A 21379-nucleotide genomic window follows, 5' to 3' on the forward strand; every position below is an offset into this window, starting at 1 on the left:
CCCTCACAGCTTGTTCCCTGCTGATGGAGACAAAACCACATGTTTAAAATGTCACTCTTGGTGCAAAGTGCTGCCTCCGCCAGCCTCCCAGCCCCGCTGCTGAGTGTAAAAGCACATCGCACCGCTCTCGGCATGAGGGGAACGTGCTCCTGAGACCAGACACAGGCTCCTGCACCTTGGGAGGCACCGGCCGCTGTTGCTGGTGTGCAGCGGCAGGAGAGCACCCAGAGCAGCAGAGCTCTGCCTGAGAACGGCTCGATGTAGCCACAGTTTAAAAACAACCCATTACATTATCTCTCTTGGCTGTCTTATACCCAAGAAATGTACTTGTGAGAGCTGTTCTACAAGAGAGTGGCAGAATGTGCCCATTAAATAGGAAGTTAAAAAATAATTTAGTTATTCAATTGGTGTATCTTCTGTCCTGGGCCCTTCAGGGATAAGTGTGCTTCAACAGCGCATAACCCAGCTGTGCACGGTGGGGCAGGGAGCCGGCGCCGCTCTGCAGACATGGCGTGTGACGCTGGGCTCTGTATCCACGCCAGACGAACAGAAGCCCCTGTGCCTCAGGAAGGTGCAGACTGGTTTCTGATTTCGCTGCTCATCAAGTGGCTAAAGATAGTGGTGAATGTTCCCCTTAGCCAAGCATACGTGTGCTAATGCTGCTGAGTAGAGCTGTTACACAAATAACATTGATGTGTTTTGCCAGGCTGTCACGTTAAGCAGCATGACGTATTGGCGTGGTGTTGGGATACTGGAGAAGTCTTCATTCACACAGCCAGTATGGATCACTGTAACTTAAGTAGTTAGTCCAGCATATGCAGTGTCTTCTCCCAGTGCTGCTGCTGCAGAAAGGCTTCTGAACAATGCTCAAAGACAATTTTACATGTTTTTCTCCGCTGACTGCTCTGTCCTCCTAGAACAGCTGGATTTGTTCCCACCCCCAGCCGTCCCTGGCACCCGGGCAGCGTTCAGCCCAGCTGCATCGACAGCTCAGCTGCTGCTTGGGAAGCATCTTCCCCCTGTGCAGTTGCTGTGCCAGTCCATGATGGTGAACTGGTTACAAGTTCAGGTTTTGTGCATGTGCCAGTTTTAAATTCTAGCAGTTCAGTTACACGGTGCAGTGATGTAGCTGTTTTATGAGCAGCTGAGCAGCTGTAGGGGTTCCCTGCCACCTCCTCTGCCACAGCAGCTGAGTGTGCGTGCCGGCAGCCACGCAGACCCTGCCCGGCCCCTCCGCAACCTCCCTGTGCCGCTCCGGGTGGTTGTTGGTGTAACGGGGATAAATGTTGTGCCCTTCAGCCCTACCAGCGGAGCACAATCTGCAGGGCAGGTCAGTGGGCACTGAGCAGGGACACTGTTAGTACAGGCTAAAAGTGAGCAGATGTACAGCCCGTGCGCCTACACCCGCTGTACTGCGCTGTTGCACCCGGTGTGGCAGAGCAGCGCCGCCCGGCCAGCTCTCCGTGTGCGAAGTTCATGTGAAGTTCATGAGCACAACTGAAGCAGCTTGAAATACTTAGAAACTGTATTCAGGAGAGATCACTTGTTGAGCTGTGTGGAGAGATCCAGACGCAATCCTGAGTATATTTATGATGTCAGGCCTGTTTTCTAAAATGAAAATTCTCATAAGTTAGCAAAAATAATGTCTGCGTATGGGAGGCGGGGGGTGAGATTACAAATACATAGCTGGAAGTTGCCTTTAATTTACCTCACAGAGAAACCATTACAAATAGTATAGTACTTAATAACATGAAAAGTGTGTCTGGTTGTTTTTCTAGGCCATGGCACTACCTTTTAATGCAAAATTACTGCTTGTTGCTAATTAGAAAAATCATGTGGTAGGAAAATAAATTACTGTGTTTTGTTTTTTTTTTTCCTTTTACCATGTAGAAAAATAGAAGACTAAGAAGTTATTGACCTGCAAGATAACAGTGCTGCTGCTCCTGCTCTTAGTTGCTGTAGGGATGGCTCTTTCCTGAAAGGAAACCAGCTCCCTCCAGCATCAGCCTGAGCCGTGTTGTAGTTGGCCTCCCACCAAACTCTCTGAAAGCATCGAGTTGGGCTTCTTTCCACGGGTACTGAGGGCTGTTCAACAGATGTGTTGAACTAATGATTCCCTGTGTCTGCTCATGGAATCACCCACACCCCAGACATTTATTTTAACAATGCACACACATGTCACACCTGGTTTGTTTCTCAAACCATTCTGGTGCTTCTAATACAATAGTAATTTGTATCTCATTGTTTTTAGGGGGTTTTGGAGACACCGCTACCACATTCAGATTCCTCTGGATTCCTGGTGGCTCATCTGGTTCACTGAGCTTTGCCGCTCAGGTAATCAGAACACTTGTGAAGGATGAACCGTCTCCAGTCCAATGACTGAGTGACATACTGACACGCTGCTCACCCACAACACAAGGCCATGGATCGCTGCATTTGAAATACAGCTCTCTGCTCTAGAAAGTAGCTTCTGTTCTCTAGAAACTAAAGAAAACTAAGACGTGGGTCTTCTCATGAACAGCACAGAAGTGCCCGAGTCGCTGAGTCTTTCCAAGGCAAAGCCACATGGGGAGCAGCCCCCCTGGACCTGCACCTGGAGCCAGGGACGTCCCGAACCACGGCCGCTCCTGCCCATGGCCCCCGTGGCAGCAACAGGTTCTTGCTACAGTTGTAAAGACTGCTTCTTGATGAACCCTGAACGTGTAGGGAACAAACCCAACAGGCTCCTGCTCCAGCGGCCCCTCGTGCAGGTGGCAGTCCCAACGACGGGGATCCTCGGGAGGAACCAGGGCTGCACAGCCGCGCGTTGCTGCTCCCAGCTCTCAGTGCAGAGCGCGGCCGCCTCTCAGCAGCCACACAGAGGAGCACGAACACACCGGTGATTTAAGAGCACTTTATTGTTCTTTAAGGCTACTTTTAAGTACAAAAAAAAAGATGGCCTGCCAAACCTTTTTTTTTTTTCTCCTTTTTGCAGGTGAAACAAGGCCACAAAAGAATGGTATATTACAGATTTACAAACACAGAGAGAATCTTTCAGACTGAACTGTAGATGACCTGGCTCTGTGAAGAAACTTCACCACATCTCAGGATGGTGAGTTCAGTTTAGTTTCCTTCCACCTCCCCCCAACCCTTTGGCTTTCGTGACATTATTGTGTTTAATATATGTTCTACTGGACATATCACATTAAATCTTTATTGCCCTCAAATCCATTTACCTATCTCAGATAAGTAAATGTAACCTTGTAAAACAGCTTTTATTGAAAATATTAGCTTTAAAAACATTATCTTATTTGTGTTTACAAAGAAATATAGGAGTCACATTTTCCACAGAGTCCATCTACAGTATTAGTATTTTACTGTTATAATGCTCAGTAGCCCGTAGCAATAACAAACTAGTGGCTATTAATGCTAATGCAGTGTTCTCATAGAATAACTGTGTTCCTGCACTTTTACTGTATTACAGACAAATCTACAACAAAAAAAGATCAACTTTTTTCTCCAAACAAAAAAAAAATGAATGATTACAATAAAGGAAAGGGAAAAATTAAATAGCTACATATCATTAACAAATTAATTGTTCCTCAAAAAATACCTACAAATTTCTCTGTACATTCTTTACGCACAGCGTAACGATGGTCTTAAAGTTACCTATATAAAAAAGTGTTCTTTTAACAATCCTCCTACAGAGTAGGGTACTGAATGCCAAAGCAAGTAAGCGTTGACTACCCAGTCGGATGGTAGTGAAATGTGTAAAACTGGGGCTTAGGTGTGGTTTTTTTTTCTTTTTTCTTCTTTTTTAAAGAAAATCGAGCAGCCACCTTCTCCACAAGAGTAAGAGCCAATCTCCTGATCTCTTTCTACCCTGCACCTTTACCAAATTAAATAGCTTAACCGTAAAAGAACCCAAAACCATAAAATAAAAGCCACAATGGACCCAATACTGTAACATAGTCCATAATACATCACGTGTAGTTCATCTTCCAACTAGTTCTACCTTTCTACACTGAACCAATCATTTCAGGTAACCCAGTATAAAAAAAAAAGCCCTAGTTGCAACTGTACTGGGAAGATGGAATGTCTGGGGGAGAGCAGTTACACTGTACAAGAAGAGAAGCTCTTAGTACTAGCACAGCTGTGGTTTTACACCTGCCTCTACTGCCTAATTTCTAGTTAGCAGCTATTAATATAGCAAATGATAATAAATGCAGTAATACCTGTATAAAGTTTTCTAATGGAGGAATGTATGCTGCAACTTGGCGTAAGTTTATGAATAAGCTTAAAAAAATTAAAGATCGTATTTCACAAACTGTAACAATCTGTTGTCCAGCCAAGATACGTAACGGTGGCAGTTTCTGCAGCTACAGGGGGATTCCAGAGATGGAAGTTTCCAGAAGCCAGTTCCCATGAGCAGACGGAGCTGCAGACAGAACAAACTGCGGCGTCCCGTCCCGCACCAGCCCTGTCCGCGCGGCCCGTCCTGCGCTGGCCCCGCTCGCCGGCTGCTACTAAAGTGAATATAAAATACAAACATCATAGAGTACAACTGTACCAGCAGTAAGTATATCTAGGATTGTTACTGACAAAAATAAACTAATTCTGAAGAAAAGCTAATAAGTATTATGATTCTTACTGTCTATACATTAATAGATACCAGCTATTTTTCATAAAACATGCATTGTTAAGCACTATTGAACCCTCCAACCTCGGCTCTATTCTAACAAACTGCAGTGTTTAGGAAAAAATGCCCGTGTTCTGTAAATTATGCAGTCCAGTTGCAAGCACTAAGCACCCGAAATCTAAAGAGAGAAAGACCTATAACCTGTATGAGACTTCCCCTTCCAAAGCTGTTTTGCTTTAAGAAAAAATCAAACTGATAGAAATGTCATCCTTAAACCCTTTTTTCAGCAGTTTGCCCTCAAAATATTACCATCTTCCAGAAAGTCGCTACGCAACTTCAGTCCTCCTTCAATAGTGCAAATCATACATGACAGTTCTTTTCAAGTATATACATACAAAATTACTTCACAGAGGGAAAAAAAAGGCAATGTAAGCAAATCAGACAAATTCTAGTCTCGAGAAGCTAATAAAGGCAAAAAGCGTTTGGGTCAACCAACTAAGCGTAATGGCTTTTGTGTATTAGCGTGCATTATGTTTTTTTTAAGGGGGAGCAGATTTGCATCAGAGGTTTCTTTGGTAATTGAGGCAGGAAAAAAGGATGCTACATCGTATGAATCTTTATGAAATAGTTCCTGCTATCGTCTTTAAGGGCACCCTTTTACAAATACAAAGTGAGTACACAAAAACATGTGTTGAAAACTAATCTCCCCTCTCCCAACACTATTTTAAGCACTCTTCAAAGCTCAGTCAAACCATGCAAATTCACAAACGTCCCAGTCTTCATGAGACGACAGAGGGCGAGTGAGTGTGATTGACCATGTGGGAGGAGGGGGACGCCTGGCCCCGCCGAGAGGCCGACTCGGGACTGCTGGACACACCGTCCTTGGCAGCTTTGATCTGGAGCCACGTGTCCCCGAGCGCTTTGGCGAAGTGGTCGTCAACCGATCCTGTGATGGACACGGAGTTTGCCACGGGCTCGGGCTCCTTGTAGTTCTTGCCGAGGCTCCTGCGGAAGTGTTCCTCCACCACGGGGTCGCAGGCAGGGGCGGCTGCCGGGGAGAGGACACGTTAGCACAGAGCCCTGGCGCCAGCACTGCATTCAGAACCTGGGTTTTCTCCTGTTTTTCTACCATCTCAGCATAAAGCGAGACTTCTTTACATCATTATAGATCTGGTAGCAAATGGGATGGGGAGGAAGATGTTTAAAAAGAGTTTTAAAAAAAAAGTAATAAATGGAGTTACGTATGTTTGCATTTCTGTGACCTGCAAAAGGTAAGCATTTTATAACTAATTATAGTTCTCCCTCAGGCTAGTAACAGCTACAGCTCTGATCGCAGGGGAACTCTCCCAAAACAATCACGTAGAACTTATATTTAGGCTTAAATAGAAGTAAAGATGGAAATGGTTCCTTAAAATCAGCTCCCAAGCCTGCTGCTCCAGTCTGATGTGAGGAGACCCCATCCTAAACCACAGCATGCCAGAAGATGATGTCAGGGTTTCATCTGACACACTTGTGCTAGGAACCAGTCAGAACACTAAATGAATCATTGTCTCTGCATTAGGTACTACGAGCATTAAAATGGTGTAATACCAGAGGAACAAAGAACCTTAAAAATCTGGTTTTGAATGAGAATAGTAAAAATTCCTCAGACTAAAGATGAGGGAGTTGCACTTTCATAATTTAGAATAATATCTGTGTTGTCTAAAGGAGATTTATCTTTCAAAAATACTTAAAACTGTCAAGATCTATGCCACTGTCCTTCGTGCTGCAGAAAGGCTTGATTGATCCTAAAATAAATGTATCATGCACAAAGACCTCCAAGTGAAAAGAGACAAATGTTTTCTGAAAACATTTACCGCTGTTCCAAAGCCCATGTAAATACAGCTGGGGGCTCAACGAAGAGGATGCTCCCCCAGACAAGTAACAGCAGTTTTCTAGAGAACCTCTAACATCTTAGGTCCCTTGCTATTGTTTAAAGTGCAATATAACCTTCAGGATCTCGCTTCACCTTCTAATTCTAGTCTTCAACAATACAGCTATCTTTTTTTTTAAAAAGAATAATGATAATACCCTACTGTGGACTTGTAGGTTCCTCCCTCCGTCACCCCTGTGTTGTTGCACTGACGGGTTGTGGCTGCCGTGAGCTGTACAGAACGCTGGTGTCCCAGCTCTGCGCTGGCCCGGCTGTCACTCACAACCAGAGCGCTGTGTGTCCCCAGTCACACAGGGAGGGAAAGTGAAGAGACACATGCCAAGGTTTCCCAGCAAGTCCTGCATGATGAGACTCCATGAAAAGTCCTAACTGCACAGAGGTAGCAAGCTGAAGCTCCCTGCTTGGGTTGCCATAGCAACGGCCCTCCAAAGCTCCTTGTGTTCTCCATGCAGAGAGAGGTGGAGGCTTTGTGTTTAGGAAGAGCGTTTGTATCTGCAGGAAAAGAGTTTTGTGACTGCAGCTGCATCATAAAGGCCTACTGACTACTGAAAGACGGAGGAAACTACAGCTCCTAAAATAAGAGCATGGTTGGATCTGCTGCCCCTGTCTGCTCTTTGTCACTTAGACTAAAATAAACATAATGACTTATTTGTCTCTGTGGGGTGTTTGGGTTTTTTTAAGAAGCTTTTCCAAAGAAGAAAAAAGAACACCTCTCTCTCCCTACTTTAGAAATGATTCTTTCTACTGCGGTGCAGGATCCGTGGTTAGAAAGGCTGCAGAGGGGATCTGTGCAAACGCGTCCCTGGGTAGGCAGGATACACAGCGGTATCCATTGCTTCACCTCCTTTTATTCCTGTTAATACATCAGTGCCCACACGTTATGGTGCACGAGATTTGTTCTCCCGTTCTCCCCAGTGAGACTTACTGCTGGAGGGTCGGCGGTAGGCGGGCCCGGCGGCACAGCCGCTGTGCGCGATGGGGCAGTGCGAGAGGTTGCAGTTGCGGTTGTTCGCTGAAGCACACGTGATCACGGATGGACGGTTCTGGTATGCAAGAAAAAAGAAAACCGTCACTCACTACGGCAATTAGCCAGAGCCATATATGTGAGCAGCAGTTCATTGCATAATCACTTGACATGTGCAAACACTGCAGTGAAGTAACCCATGAACTGTCAAATTCAGTAAAGCATATTACACCCCAAAATATTCAGCTATCATTTCTTTGCTTAAGAAAAGCTCACACTGCATTTCCATAATAGTTCTTAGTGGCAAGCAGCCATTTATAAAAAGGGCAGCATAAAAGCAAATAATTAAAAGTATCAAGTGATTCAACTTCACAGGCATTACATACACAGAACTAAATGTCAACACATTAAATACTTGTTTCATTCTATGTCCACATGTCCTTGTGATTCCAGGACTCAGAAGGGCTTTACAAATTTTACAGGTATTTGTATTTTTAGAGTTAGTCAAGTTTTAATGGCACCATTTTACATTTGGAGGTTTTCCTAGCCTAATTCTGTGTTCTATACTTCAGTCACAAAACAAGAAACCCATAAGATGTAAAATACGAGTGAGTCTTGACCACAAGTACGTTCCTGTTGTAACTGATCTGCCTTTCTAGCACTACTTAATAAACATCATCCTTTTTCCTTCTCAACACATGCAAAATCCCCAAAACGCCTATTCACATCATCTCAGTTCCACAGTGTATACTTTGTACAAAGTGCACACATATATATAACTTCTTATAGTTGTTTACCATGTACATGTTACATCAAAACAACACCTTAGGAAAAGAAATGTCCCGGTTTCTCCAAGTGGCTGAAGGGAAGCAACACAGGTGTTGAACTATGCTTGCTTTACATCTGTGGTGTATTTCATGATGCGAGGAGTCCATTTTGCTATACTCAATGCAAGTGAATTGTGAAGCATCCAAAAGATTCATACAACTGATGTAATCGACAGTTTTAGTTTCTCGCCCATTTTACAGATCTGCGCAGCAATCCCACAAATAAATCACTACTTTACCTACCACCATACAGAGTCAAGAAGGAAAGTTTTCATTGTTTAGTGCCACTTTAGTCTCAACCAAAGTAAGAGATGAGTTTTCAAGGAAAGGTTTAACACTAATTGTCTAGACACAATGGCAATGATGCTATTTACATCTTATTTACTTTGCTGTCAGTGCAGTTAAGAAAAAAGTGAATTATTTTGATTTTTTTTTCTGTAAACAGTTCACATGTGGAAGTATTTATTTTCTTTTTTACAGGGGCTAAGATTTTATGCATCTATGAAGTGTTTTTTGAGAAGTGTATATGCATCCATATCTCTTCAGAAGAGTATTTTAGACATACAAGAGGTAGGAAGTAGAGAGAGAGGCAGGTAATAAAAAGCTTGTCTCAACACCACCAAGGATCTGAGTGGCCGGACAAGGCATCTCATAGAATCCTCTGGTATGGTTCTGTGGGTACAGCTACACTGAGCAGACTATACATGTTTGTATGAAAATAATGAGATAAGCTGAGACCAGAGCAGATTAATAACCCTATCCTTCCTAAAAGAAGGAGGTATTTTTCCCCACCTCTCTATTAGAAAGAGAGATGATAGATATTCCATTCGACACATTAAGGTTCAAAACCAGACAAACAACAAATCATCAAACTAGGGTTTCCTATTTTCAATATACTTTTTAAAAACAATATTTCTACCCTGTGCTCTTAGCAAGGTCTTACCTCAACATCCTATTTCCCAAGAAAATAGATTGTAATCGAGCTCAAAATGTCAAAGATAACAAAAGGGAGAGGAACCTGATAACGAGCCCCAGGACTCAGTCCAAGTCAAACAGATCGAACCAGAAGTGTCTGTGAGCAGCAGTGACACTGTCCAAGGGCAGTGGTGACACTGTCCAGAGGCAGCAGCGCCATCAGCGCAGGCCTGGCCCTTCCCCCTCCGCCATCACCACGTGACCAGAGCAAAGGGCCGCCCTGCACTGAACAATAACTCCGCAATTTGCCTGCCAAATGATGCAAGATAGCAGCAGCACTAGTGCAGAGCCAGGCATTTTGGCACAGCAAAATGTAAAAGACCAGCGTACATAGCCAACCACCGTGAAAATCTACACACCGACGGAAAGCATAGGGCTCCAGCAAAAAGCGGCTTTTAGAAATTGCGTATGAAAGATCCCAAGCTCCGAAAGACCCTCCTTTCAAGCGGGTGGCGCAGGGCACCATAGCAGGGCAGGGAGGAGGACAGAAGGGAAGAAGAGCTTGGGTACACGGGCCAGTTCCATTTCTCAACACTGTAGCTCATCGCAGCTCCATTATCTTGCCTTGTCTTTGTCTCTCCACTTGTCAGAGAGAGAAAAGCAAGTCTGACATATAAGAATACTGTTATTGTATAAACTGCATAGAGATGGCAGTTCTGAAGGAAAACAAATGCAATGTACGAAAGGGCAAGCCAAAAACCAACCAACCAGTCAAAACCAAACCAAACCCCAAATCCCACTCCAGCATATGGTAATAGAACTATAAAATAATTAAAAATCTGTACTTTGCTTTAGGAAAAGTTATTATGAAACAGTGACACAACACTGCTCTGAACAACTCAATGAATGCTTTTGGTTTGCTACAACAACTAAGGTCATTCCAGCTTCCTTCACCTGGAAAGTTCAGTGCAAAATTCTCCTTTCTGCCCTTTCTGCCTTGCACCTCTCTCTCAGCAGTCCTGGCAGGAGAGAGCCGGGGCAGCGGGAGGGAAGCAGCACAGACTGCCAAGAGGAGCAGGGCTGGAGTCTTTACCGTGTGCTGCAGCACTTATTGCCAAGCAGGCACCAGAGCCCACTCAACCACAGAGCAACTTAGACTTTGCACGCCCAATTAAAACACACACATCCACACACTTAGTAAAGCACTAGAAAAAGCAGGAAGACTCAGAAATCTGTGACAGATATATTTAAACACTGGCAATTTATTCACATGAAACACAATGAGCTGTGGCATTAATTGTGCGTGTTTAAAACACATTTTGCCTGAAGCATTGCATCGCCTGCCTATTGGAACACATAGCACGTTCTGCTTACAGCAGGGAAGCTCTCACTGTGTCTCCGTCAAGGATTCCTACAACCACCCAGAGCTTCTTGTCAACCCAGAAGCCAGTACCTGCTGCCGCTCCACAGAAGTCAGTGTAGGGGTGATGCTGGCTGTTCGGGTTGCATCCATGCTGTTTTTGGTCAGTGCTAGAGGTTGATCCATGGTCAAGCTTGGGATTGAGGCGTACATGTGATTGGCATGAAGGCTCATTGTTGGGGCAGCAGCCCTCTCGATGGGGCTGCGACTCCTCTCTCTGTGCTCCTTCCGGTAATCCCCATTGGCAGTCTTGTTTCTAATACATGAAAGGAAAAAAACGGTTAAAGGACTTACTACTGCTACAAGCTACAAAGAAATATGCAACATTAAATCCCTTTAAGAAACATGAAGCAATGCATTTTGCTTGGTTGCGAGGAGGGCACCGAATCCCACAGCGAGGTGCCCGTCTGTCCAGCTGCCTCCCTGCATAGGGAGCCAACACTTTACGTTCGCAAGCTCTGGCAACCAACATTTCTCCTCAGCCTAGAATTTCTTCACATTCTCACCTAAAGGCACCAGTTAAACTAACTGGTCATGCTTTGTTAAGATCAGACTCCTCCTTGTTTAACGTACTATTAATCCCACTCTGTCTCCTAACACTGCAATATTCTCTAAGCGTTGCTGAAGCCCAAGAAAAGCTCATTTTACTCCAAAGACATGGGCTGATACCAGCAAAATGCAGTGAGTCAAGGCAGGAAGATAAATTTTCAGAGCAGAAAATTAAGGAAAAGCAAACTACACTGCACTTATCTCAGAAGAATTTAACAAGTGTTCTTTAAGAGTAATTTCAAAAAACTACTGCACAGTATATCTCAGTAGATATACTCACATAATTAGCCTAGCATTCACTGCCATTAAATAATACTGATTTTGGACTTAGGTATGACAGTTTCCACACAGCAAGATCATTGTCATCAAAAGCAGTGCACCAAAGGGACAGGTGCCTCATCCTCACTGCGGCGGGCAGTCTCCGGGTGAGCGTGGGGACGGGGGGCGCTCTGAACGCACCGGTACGGCAGAGTTACCGCTGCAACAGCCGCTGCTGTGCGGACACGGCAAACCCGGCCCGTCTGTCACACAGGGAAGCACCAGAGGAGAGACCTCGTTCTGTGGAAAATACATTTTGCCTTCAGAAGATTCTTGCAGTAACAGTGGAGTGTCCTACATGCCCTGTGTGTAAGTGGACAAATTCCAAGATGTTTTCTCCTCCACTTTTTTAAGCATAGCATAGCAAGTTGGTATGCAGGAGCAAGCTTTAAAAATGCTCGGATGAATATTAAGCAGAGATAGAAAAGGAATAGAAATTGTCTTCTGTAATACTAGAAATTAAGATGTACAAATAATATTCAACATTGAAATAAGTTACAACTCCAAGAAGCTACTGCCTATATAAACGTCTGAGGAAGTCTCTCAAAAAGCAATGCTAACAGTGGAGGGTAAAAAAAAGCCCTTCCAACAGAGGAAAACGAGGAACTCCAAAATGCCATAGAAAAACCTTGCAGGTTTATAGAAATGAAATAATTGCTTAGGTTACTTCTTTTATGTTAATTAAAATCAGACAATAATATTAATATTACTTTGCCTTGAAGGTTATTTCTCTATATCATATAAAATGGAGAAATCACCAGTGGTCACAGGCATGCCCAGCACCACAGCAGCACCTCACACTGTCACACGCGCCCCGTGCGTGGTTTGGGCAGAACCCTAGGCCTGTGCATGGCCAGGGCCGCTGCCCTCACCCCGCAGCTGGGTTCGTTGTGCTGCTCAACCTTTTCCAGCGTCTTCTGAGACCACGTAAACTTTCAGCCTCGACTGTGTCCTGTGGCAATGGATCCCACAGTTCAAACTACATGCTTTGTTAAGTACCTTTTCTTCACAGGCTCTTTTTGTTTCTTTTCAACCTAAAATCTGATAGCTTGGTCTGCTATTGCCCTAGTTCTTGTACTAAGAGAGATAGAAAGCTACCACTCCCTGCTTCGCATCCTCAGACCACCCTCTGTTCAACAGCTTTTTTTCTCCAGGGTACTACTTTCTTCAAATGCTGCTCCCATACCTTTGCCATCCTTGTGGCCCCCTCATGTAAGAGCTAGAAACGCTGCCATCTTTCTTGAGATTGGGGTGCAGAATCTGCTGCGTTGGGGAACAGGACCTTTGCTAACTCCTCAGAAGTCTGCGGTGCTGTTCCTTGGCCCACTCAAGAGTCACTTGGTTCACTAAGCTAGAAATCTATCACTGCCCAAATTAAATCTCAACTCCTGTCTCATGGTACTAGCCAGGGTTAATATGATACCAGGCAACCAGTGACTGAAGCACCTCAGGACACGGCTTAGACTCTGTGCCAAATTCCCCCGACGTGCCAACAGAAGGAACAGCCAACAGAATAACAAGACAATTTGACACTGTTCAGATCCCTGCTCTCCACCCCCATGCCTATCGCTTGTTCCTTTTGACTAATTACAAATTAGTAGTTGCAGATTAGCAGAATCGACCATAAAATGTAACCTTTAAGGCTTCACAGCTGGTGCTTAAGATGTCTCTGCAAATCCTGTGTTTCTTGAATCCTGCTTTATAGGCCAGATTTGGACACAGTAAGCAGCACACAGACCAGCACGCTCTCCCAATGCTGCATTTCCACCTTCTGCCAGCTCTGGTACTGCTGCCATTCACAAGGCTGCCCTTCTGCACCCGCATTCAGAAGGGAGGAGTAGAACTGCATTGCAGAGCTAAGGACAGATGCAAACACGTGACTTACAACAGACTGTGTATCTGAAGCACAGCAGCCTCACCCTGAACTGCCGTCCTGAAAGCAGCTACTGACTGCAGCAAACCAGCCCCTCAGCACCCCCAGGCAGCAGGATGGAACCGCATGCACAGGATGCCTTTGTAGAGCGTTGTGGTACCTAGACAACAGCCGCTAGAGAGCCTGGGAAACAATCACACGACATCGCTGAAATCATTGTGCAAGTGCTAAAGGCAACGCAGTGGAGAGATGGCTCATGCTTCTCGCTGCAATGCAGTATTTTTGGTGGCTGCAAGCCAAAAATCTTACTTTTCAAGTAAATATTATCTGGTCTACTACGATTTAAATAACCATTTGGAGGCTGCAAAATCCTATAAAGCTCCAGTAGATTCCTACTTTTCACTGCCTCAAAAAAAATCATCCCTGTTCAGAACGATTATATTTTGTTTCAATAAGCACAAGCTGATTTTCAAACAAAAAACTTTTTTTCCTCCACCACAAATACTTGTAAAACGAAACAAAAAATGTAGCTACATCAGTTCTCTGCGTTTTTTTCTTAGAACTGGGATTTCAACAACTTAGTGCTGTTTTGGGGTTGGGGGGGGAAGAGAGGCCTTTCAAGTGACCCGTGATGAACCAACCTACTGAAATTCCCAGGCAGAAGAAATTTTCCATTTTACACAATAGCACCTATTTCACTCATCCTATACTTTAAACAAACAAACAAAAAAAATCACAGCCCTAAATATCAGCAAACTGCTAGTTTTGCTGCCAAAAAAAGTTTTGTGCAAAGATTTTTGGAAGAAGGGGCCGAGCTGCTGGGAGAGGGGATCGGTCTGACGCCAGGAAGCACAGCATAGTAGGCACAGCTTCCCTAAAGATACCCAAAATTACCGAGTTATCTCAGTGATCTCAGCAGACCACACCCCAGCCCTTTCTGCAGACAAATAGTTAGTTCCCTCTTCCAAAATGAGATCAACTCCTCTTCCGAGCAGGGAACAGTTCATACTTCACTCCTCAAAAATCTCCTCAATTCATCTACCTGCAAATATATAGTCTTGGCAAAAAATGAAAAACCCCTGAAGCTTCTACTTCCATATCAGATATTGTTTTTTCTGAGCCCAGCTGAAAATTTTACAGCACCATGTAGAATAGTAACATGATAGCTCTGCCCTTGTGAAAATACACTAGCACTTCTGAGTCCCTCCTGCTTAAATATAAATAGCAAATCCTGCAGACATCTGACTCCACTTGTAAAACAATTAGACATAAAATTATTTTTAGAGTATCCAATTTCATATTATTAAAAAATTGTAGTTTAAAATGTAACTTCAAAAGTAATTTTCTATTAGAAACCAAAAGTTTGTTACAATTTTTATATTATTATTGAGAGAAGTCATTCTTGTTTCAACAGATGCTTTGTCTGAAGGGGTGATCAAAACTGTATGTGTTTGAAAATAATTGTGGCCCATTAAAGTGAGTTAGCTTAAAATTTTCCACATGCATTGAAAAAGGGCAGAGATGCATCTCTTAATTCAAAAATAAAGACAGAAAATTACAAAGAGGGATTTCTGACCATGTTTGAAAAATAATTTAAGAATATACACTACAAATAAATCCAGCTGTCCAAACAGCTGTACCATCCCAGTTCCGCTTTAACTTAAAACTCAGTGTATGTGACTCTGGACGCCATCTCCAGTGGCCAATGTGCCAGCGCATCTGCCCTGGCTTAAAAACCAGCAAACAACCAATACTGGTGAGAAGCCGAGCAAACATAGGGCAGGGAGACGCTGTTCCATCAGCCGTCCCATCACCCTTCCTGCCCTGCTAACAGAGGTATTCCAGCTACTTGCAGGGTTATTTTAGCAAAATTATACAGGATTCCAACCTTCGATTCATTTCTCCAACACTTGAAAAACAGACATTGTTTTCCATGTTTCTCCCCAATGAATCATAACGGAGGCTCCAGCACTTACCAAGCATCATGTGCTCGGATGGATGTCATACCAAAACCACACACATCCTGACTGCTGGCTCAAAGTCTGCGGCACTTTGGGGCTAAATAATGGCTCTTAATTGAAAGCAATGTTTCAGTCCTCCTCAGGAACCAGTTCAAAGGTAGCTAAAATGCATTGTCCTGAATATTTTTTGTTGTACAACCTTTAAACGCGGCTGTTCTGTTCGCTGGCACGGAGTGGCAGTAATTCACGCTCAGCCTATGGGAACAGACAAACCCTGCCAGCTGCTGAAGGAAAAGGAAAAAAAAGGGGCCCACCAAAGGGGACAGTTTTGCCTACACTCACTTCCAGCCTGCAGATCCTTCAGGAACAGATGCCAAAAGTATTACTGTACCTCCCAGTGAAGAAATCACAGACGTTTCACACTCCCTTTGGCAGAAATAGAGCTCTAACTTGAAATGGTTCTACTGTAGGAGCGTGTTTCACTTGCAGAAAGAACAAGTATCCACTTACAGTGCTTTTTAATTATCATGCAAGATGTTTTCTTTGTATAAACACAATGCTCAATATTGCTTAAAACTTTCATTTGTGTAACCTAATTCAAATATTATTTTAGTATTTTCAGCATTTTCTAGCATCTTTTATTGTATTTATTCATGAACTCTTAAATCTAGAAGAGGACAGCTGCTTTTGCTAAAGACTACTTAAGGATTTATAATCCACTGATATAAAGTATCTTCTCCACATGATGAGGATCATTTCCTGCAAAAGTATCTACTTGCATACATTAATTCTGTTACTGGGAGATGGGAGAACAAGAATTTAAGGTGATATTTCAAAATACAGTGATATATATCCAGAGGAGAAAAGCCTAAGTTTCACTTACTCAGAATTTTTTAAACTATCCAAATTCCCTCAAGAAACTCAAACAAAATGTGAAAGTATTAACAGTTTGCTCTTTGAGCATCAGCAAATTATGTGAAGTATTTGTAACATGAAAAAGTACTGCAATCAGACCAATATGCTCTACAATCCACGTCTGTTTTGAACAGCTGCTACCTAAATGCATAACCCTTTTTCAGCCCATTCTGTGTGCTTCCTTGTTACTTGGAGTAGCATTTTCCTTTTATGGCTTAGTACTCCAGCCCAAAAAGTTTTCAAGTAGGCAACTTGTTTTGGCAAGAATCACAAAATCCAGACATTGGATATGGTTGCCTGAGAAAGATAAAGAATGCCCTCCTTTTTGCCATTGTTTTTATGTAAACATGATTTGTACAGTATATTCTCCTCTGCACAGCACATTCCCAAAGCGGCCGCTGTCAGCCCTGCCTCTGCTCTGGTTCTGGAGGCCTGGGACCAGCAGTTTGCTGTCCCGCTGGCCACAGAGCGGCTCCTGCACCCTCCCGTTCTTCTGCCCCATTCACGTGTGTGCAACAAGGAAAGAGGCAAGTGGCTGAGGTTTCACTTGCTGCCTCAGGCTAGAAACAGCTAAGGCAAAAGCAAAGGCAGCCAGGATTTTAAGCACTGCCTCAAAGCTTCTCCAGCCACCAAGGATTAAACTGAACTCTTCCCATAAAGGAGTTTTTCTTCTTTTGAAATTTTGAACCTGATCATCGGGCCCAGTTTGGAGAATTAAGCACCATATTCACACGAGCTCTCTCAGAGTCAGAACTCCGCATGCACAGTCTGTACCTATTTTTCTCTGCTCTCTCCACTCCTCTGTAATCAGAATTCTGCAGTTTCTTGCCTTAAAAAAATTTCAATTCATGAAATATTTTTTTGCAGCTTAGTGCTACAGCCCATGGAAAGACCTTTGATATGGGAATTCAAAATAAAATGATAGAAAAACACCCCACAAAATAGAACAATCTTACATATAAATCAACATAGGTCAGGCTTTCTATACTTGTTCTCACTAAGACAAGACTTTCAGAGTTCAAACTTTAGACCAGATAGTTACTTGCAAATGTAATCAGCCAGAAGAACAGATTTCACAGTAAAAGAAATAAATAGTAAGCTGTGAAATGCATAAAAAGAGTGTCCCATTACTGGCTGCACCAATCAAAAATACTCAGGTACAGAAGAGCTTCCCTTCCTGAAGGCTTCATATTCACTAGTATGAAAGAATGCAAGAGAACCACATGATGTAAGACCTGAGTCAGAAGCCAAACCCACAAAACTGAAATCTAAATCTAATGTACAGTAAAATAAATTAACACAATCTCAGATCCTACTTATTTTTCTCACAGGAATTTTTGTTTGTTTGGCCATCTTCAACACTCAAAGGACAGTTTTAAAAGGCAGCACTGGTTGACTTAAAATGGCAATCATTCATTCCATACGTAGGTAAAGCTCTGGGATTCATTAAATGAGAAATTACATCACTGCTGGAACACATGCATGCAGAGACAATCCAGAGTGACAAAGTTACCTTACTGCAATAGGTACAGACTGCAGGTTACTTCTAAAAATCAAAAGCCATAAATCAACTTCAAAAAAAAAGAAGTTACTACAGGAACTCTGCTCGCCCCCTAATTGCTCTGCTCTGCACTTCCACTGCCTGCTCGCTCAACTCCAAACTTCTAAAGGTAGCTGCTCACTTTGTGTGGTATATCTGGTGGCTCACTTTAAAGTACCATCATTTTTTGAAAAGGTCTGATGTGAGGCCACACCTGAGTTGTAAATATCAGAATTTTAACATCTAATAAATATCTGGAAAAATTCTGAACTGGTAATTGATCTAATTAATTCTGCTAACTGTAAATGTGAATGAGCCTGTCAGGAAAAGTAAATAAATTGAAAAAAAAAAATTACTAACGGCTCAAAAAGTGGAGCTGGAACAGCAGAGAGTTTCAGCATTTCAGTACTACCACAGTAACAAGTGTCTGGGTATAACTGGACAGTGCAGCCATCATAAAAAGTTTTCTAAAACGCACCATGATTTCAGTAGTGTAAAAATAAGCCCATTTCAGCTCTTCAATGTTTTGTTAAACTATATCTAGGTGGAAACCCATAGCTGAGTACAACTCTCATCAGCTCTGAGCTTCCTAGGACTGAGGACAAAAACCACTCAGGCTCCTGCCAACCTTGTTAGCCACAGAGGAGAAACTTTCTGGTCCTCTCACCTGCAACACGGCATCACTGGTTCCCCTGTTCTAACTATGGTCTAGCGGTCTGTCAGAGAACAGCGTGTTTCTTGGGAGGCGGGAGATGGAACCAAACGTTTGAGATTTATCTGATTCAGCCACCTCCCCATAACTCTCTCTTCAAAGAACGTCAGTAGCTCCCGCTGCCTTTAAAAGCCTGCACAAAACACTAGAAAAATGCATAAGCAAACAACTATTTCTGCCAACTATGAAGACCAAGGACAGAAGACGTGAATGATTCAGAAGCTGAAAAAGGCTCTGCAGAGGATGTGGGATGTGTTTAGAAGACACTGCTACTACAGTTACAGAGAGCACTTTCTTGCAGAAGAGTTTTAGTAGAACTGCAAAATGCAGACTTATCAACACACACCTGAAGTTCAATGCTACAGTTGCCAGTCAGGAACCAGAACTAAGATTTAGTTTCTAACGCAAAAGTAAACTATACAGCACAACATCTGGGTGCTCGAGGTACAATAACCTTGTTCTGAGAAAGTCCAATGAAGCTGGTGACAGAGCGGAACCTGCCAGTGTTCACATCTGGGGAAAGAGTCAGGCTACTGCATGTACTGGGAAGAACAAAACATGGTCCACAAAGGCAACCACTGGTGGAATGGAGACTAAAAGTATCCGTGCAGAAGTCTGAACTGTTTCAGCTCCTTGAGGTACTTTGAATTGCTAAGAGGGGAAAAACATCCAGAAAAGCAAATTACAAAAGATGAGGTTAAAGGGACACTGCAAACTTTCCCTAAAATTTCTAACAAGCAAGAAGGAAAATCTGACAGGATAAGGAACAAGCAAAGAAGCTTCCACGAAAACAGCCAGCAGGTAAGAGGTGTTACTGGAAAGACTCAGAGGCAGCTATAAAATGATTGATTTATACCCAACTGCAATGCCCACCCAAACACCTCTGGCAGACATTTATGTTCTACCAATTCATATGCTGGGTCATACAAAGCTTTTATAAGTCAGTCATGTTAACATCCTTTTGAAGTTAAACTTGGCACATGCAACAAATCTTTTATACTGAGTCACTGGAAAATACTGTAACAACTATTTATGATCACACAGAGAAAGCTCTGGGCCAATGTCAGGAGAAAGCTTGCACATAAAATAGACATAGCAGTGGGTCATGTCCTACTGCAACGAGATCAGCCACATACATGTGTGCTCAATACTGCCAGGGAACATCAGGCTGCTCTGCAGGCTCTGGGAAAACTTGGTGGTGTTGAAACTCAGTGGTGAAACTGTGCAGAACTGTTAGAGGAAATAAAAAATGGCAGTTACATTTTCTTATAATATTTTCTGGGTTGGTTCTCACAATATTTTCTACTTTTTTATTTGGAAAAAAAAAAAACAACAAACTTTCATTCATCACTTAATACCTGTCATGCAACCATTTTTTGGTAAAAGTGAGTGCCAGCTTAAGTCAATCTGTGAACCCCAAATTCTCAAAAGTTTATGGGATTTTATTTAGTTCCATTACATAAAAGACTGCATCAGGTAGACTCTTATGGCAGAAGAAATAGTTTTCTTCAAACAGATGACGTGGGAATTAAAAGCTATCAACAACATGAGAATGGCAAGTTTGTTTATTAAGAGCTTTAACAACACAAACCAGTCTCTGAGAATAAGGTCACAATGCTAGAATTAACTGTGTCAAACTGTCAGGACATGGGACTATAGTGCTTTCTTTTCAAACTTCAAAAATTCTTAAGAGAAGGAGGGAAAAGAGCCCAGATCATTATTAAATCTCACAAATGATCGTACCTATTCATCAGATATACGGTGTAACATTCACTGATGGGAAGCAGACAAAGCTGAGAAAGTACATTAATTAACTTTCAGACAGCAATTTCAAAAATTCTCACAAAACCCCAAGCTTCAGACTGAGAATGGTGTTTAAGTAACTGGTTTTAAGAAATCAGTTTTTTTCATGGGCTGTTTTATAAAAGCAATAAACATTTCATTAGAAGTTTATTGAAACTGTTCGTAATTGCTAATAAAATCTGAATTACTGAAATGTCCAGCAGAAGCACTAGAAGTACAATAAGAGCTTCTTTGTATTTTGGACAAGTATTCATAATAATACAGCAAAAGTATTCCTTTGAAGAGCTGATACCAGCAGTAGCAGTTAAGTGCTTGTAAGGGTCCTGTGGTTTGAAGCACCCCCATTAAACACCAGATTCTACCATCAATAGCATCCTCTCACAGAAATTTCTGGTTTAAGGCAGACTTCAGTTAGAAAAGCAAACCACGTGTGAAAGCATTTGGTGTTTTTATTTACTCCCTTTTTAAAAGAGTGATTTACTGATTAAAAATGTGACAAAAAGATTCAGGAAGTGTCATTCTTTATCACTCGGACAGCAGTGAGTCAGCCACGGCCACACGGCTTAAACACAAATAATACAAACAACTTTGACAGACAAGGACTTTAAAGACAGGATTTTGACAGGGACACGCGTATCAACCTTGACCTGACTGTAATGTGCGGCTCCTCCAGGATCCACAGTAACTGCACACCTGTGTCACGTTACAGCCTAACGCAGCAGCAACGGCTGTGCTGAGACTTCTCCCCAGATGTTCTGGAGGGACTTTGCCATGGCTCACCCAAGTCACGGCCCGCGTTCCGAGCAGGGACACCGTGCATCGAGCCGGTTCCGCGCGCAGGGGCCGCAGGGGCCAGCGCTCGCGCCTGCCCTCGTGGGCACATCCCGCTGGGGCTCAGGAACGTTCACACCGCCAACGAGAAATCTTGGAGAACTGCTGAGCTACGTAAGAAATTTAAAGGACAGCTCAATTTCAGTCAAGCAATCTGGACATGGGGATCTAATTAAGTCAACATCAGTGCAAGGACAAAG

General features: G+C 43.0%; 1 protein-coding gene across 2 annotated transcripts in view; it reads right to left on the reverse strand.

Moving 5' to 3' along the window:
* Positions 1-2638: 2638 nt before the first annotated feature.
* Positions 2639-21379, reverse strand: part of VGLL4 (vestigial like family member 4) — an 89523-nt gene continuing 70782 nt past the window's right edge. The window contains exons 4-6 of one of the 2 annotated variants that reach the window (XM_080350481.1): positions 10711-10933; positions 7477-7594; positions 2639-5666 (exon numbers count right to left, since the gene is read on the reverse strand). In XM_080350481.1, the coding sequence (XP_080206607.1) occupies positions 5398-5666; positions 7477-7594; positions 10711-10933 (610 nt within the window). In that variant the 3' untranslated portion in view covers positions 2639-5397. The remainder of the gene's footprint in view (positions 5667-7476; positions 7595-10710; positions 10934-21379) is intronic. The other variant, XM_080350480.1, reaches the window with a different exon arrangement.

Source organism: Nesoenas mayeri (genome assembly GCF_963082525.1).
Source record: "Nesoenas mayeri genome assembly, chromosome: 10".
Classification (NCBI taxonomy): Eukaryota; Metazoa; Chordata; class Aves; order Columbiformes; family Columbidae; genus Nesoenas; species Nesoenas mayeri.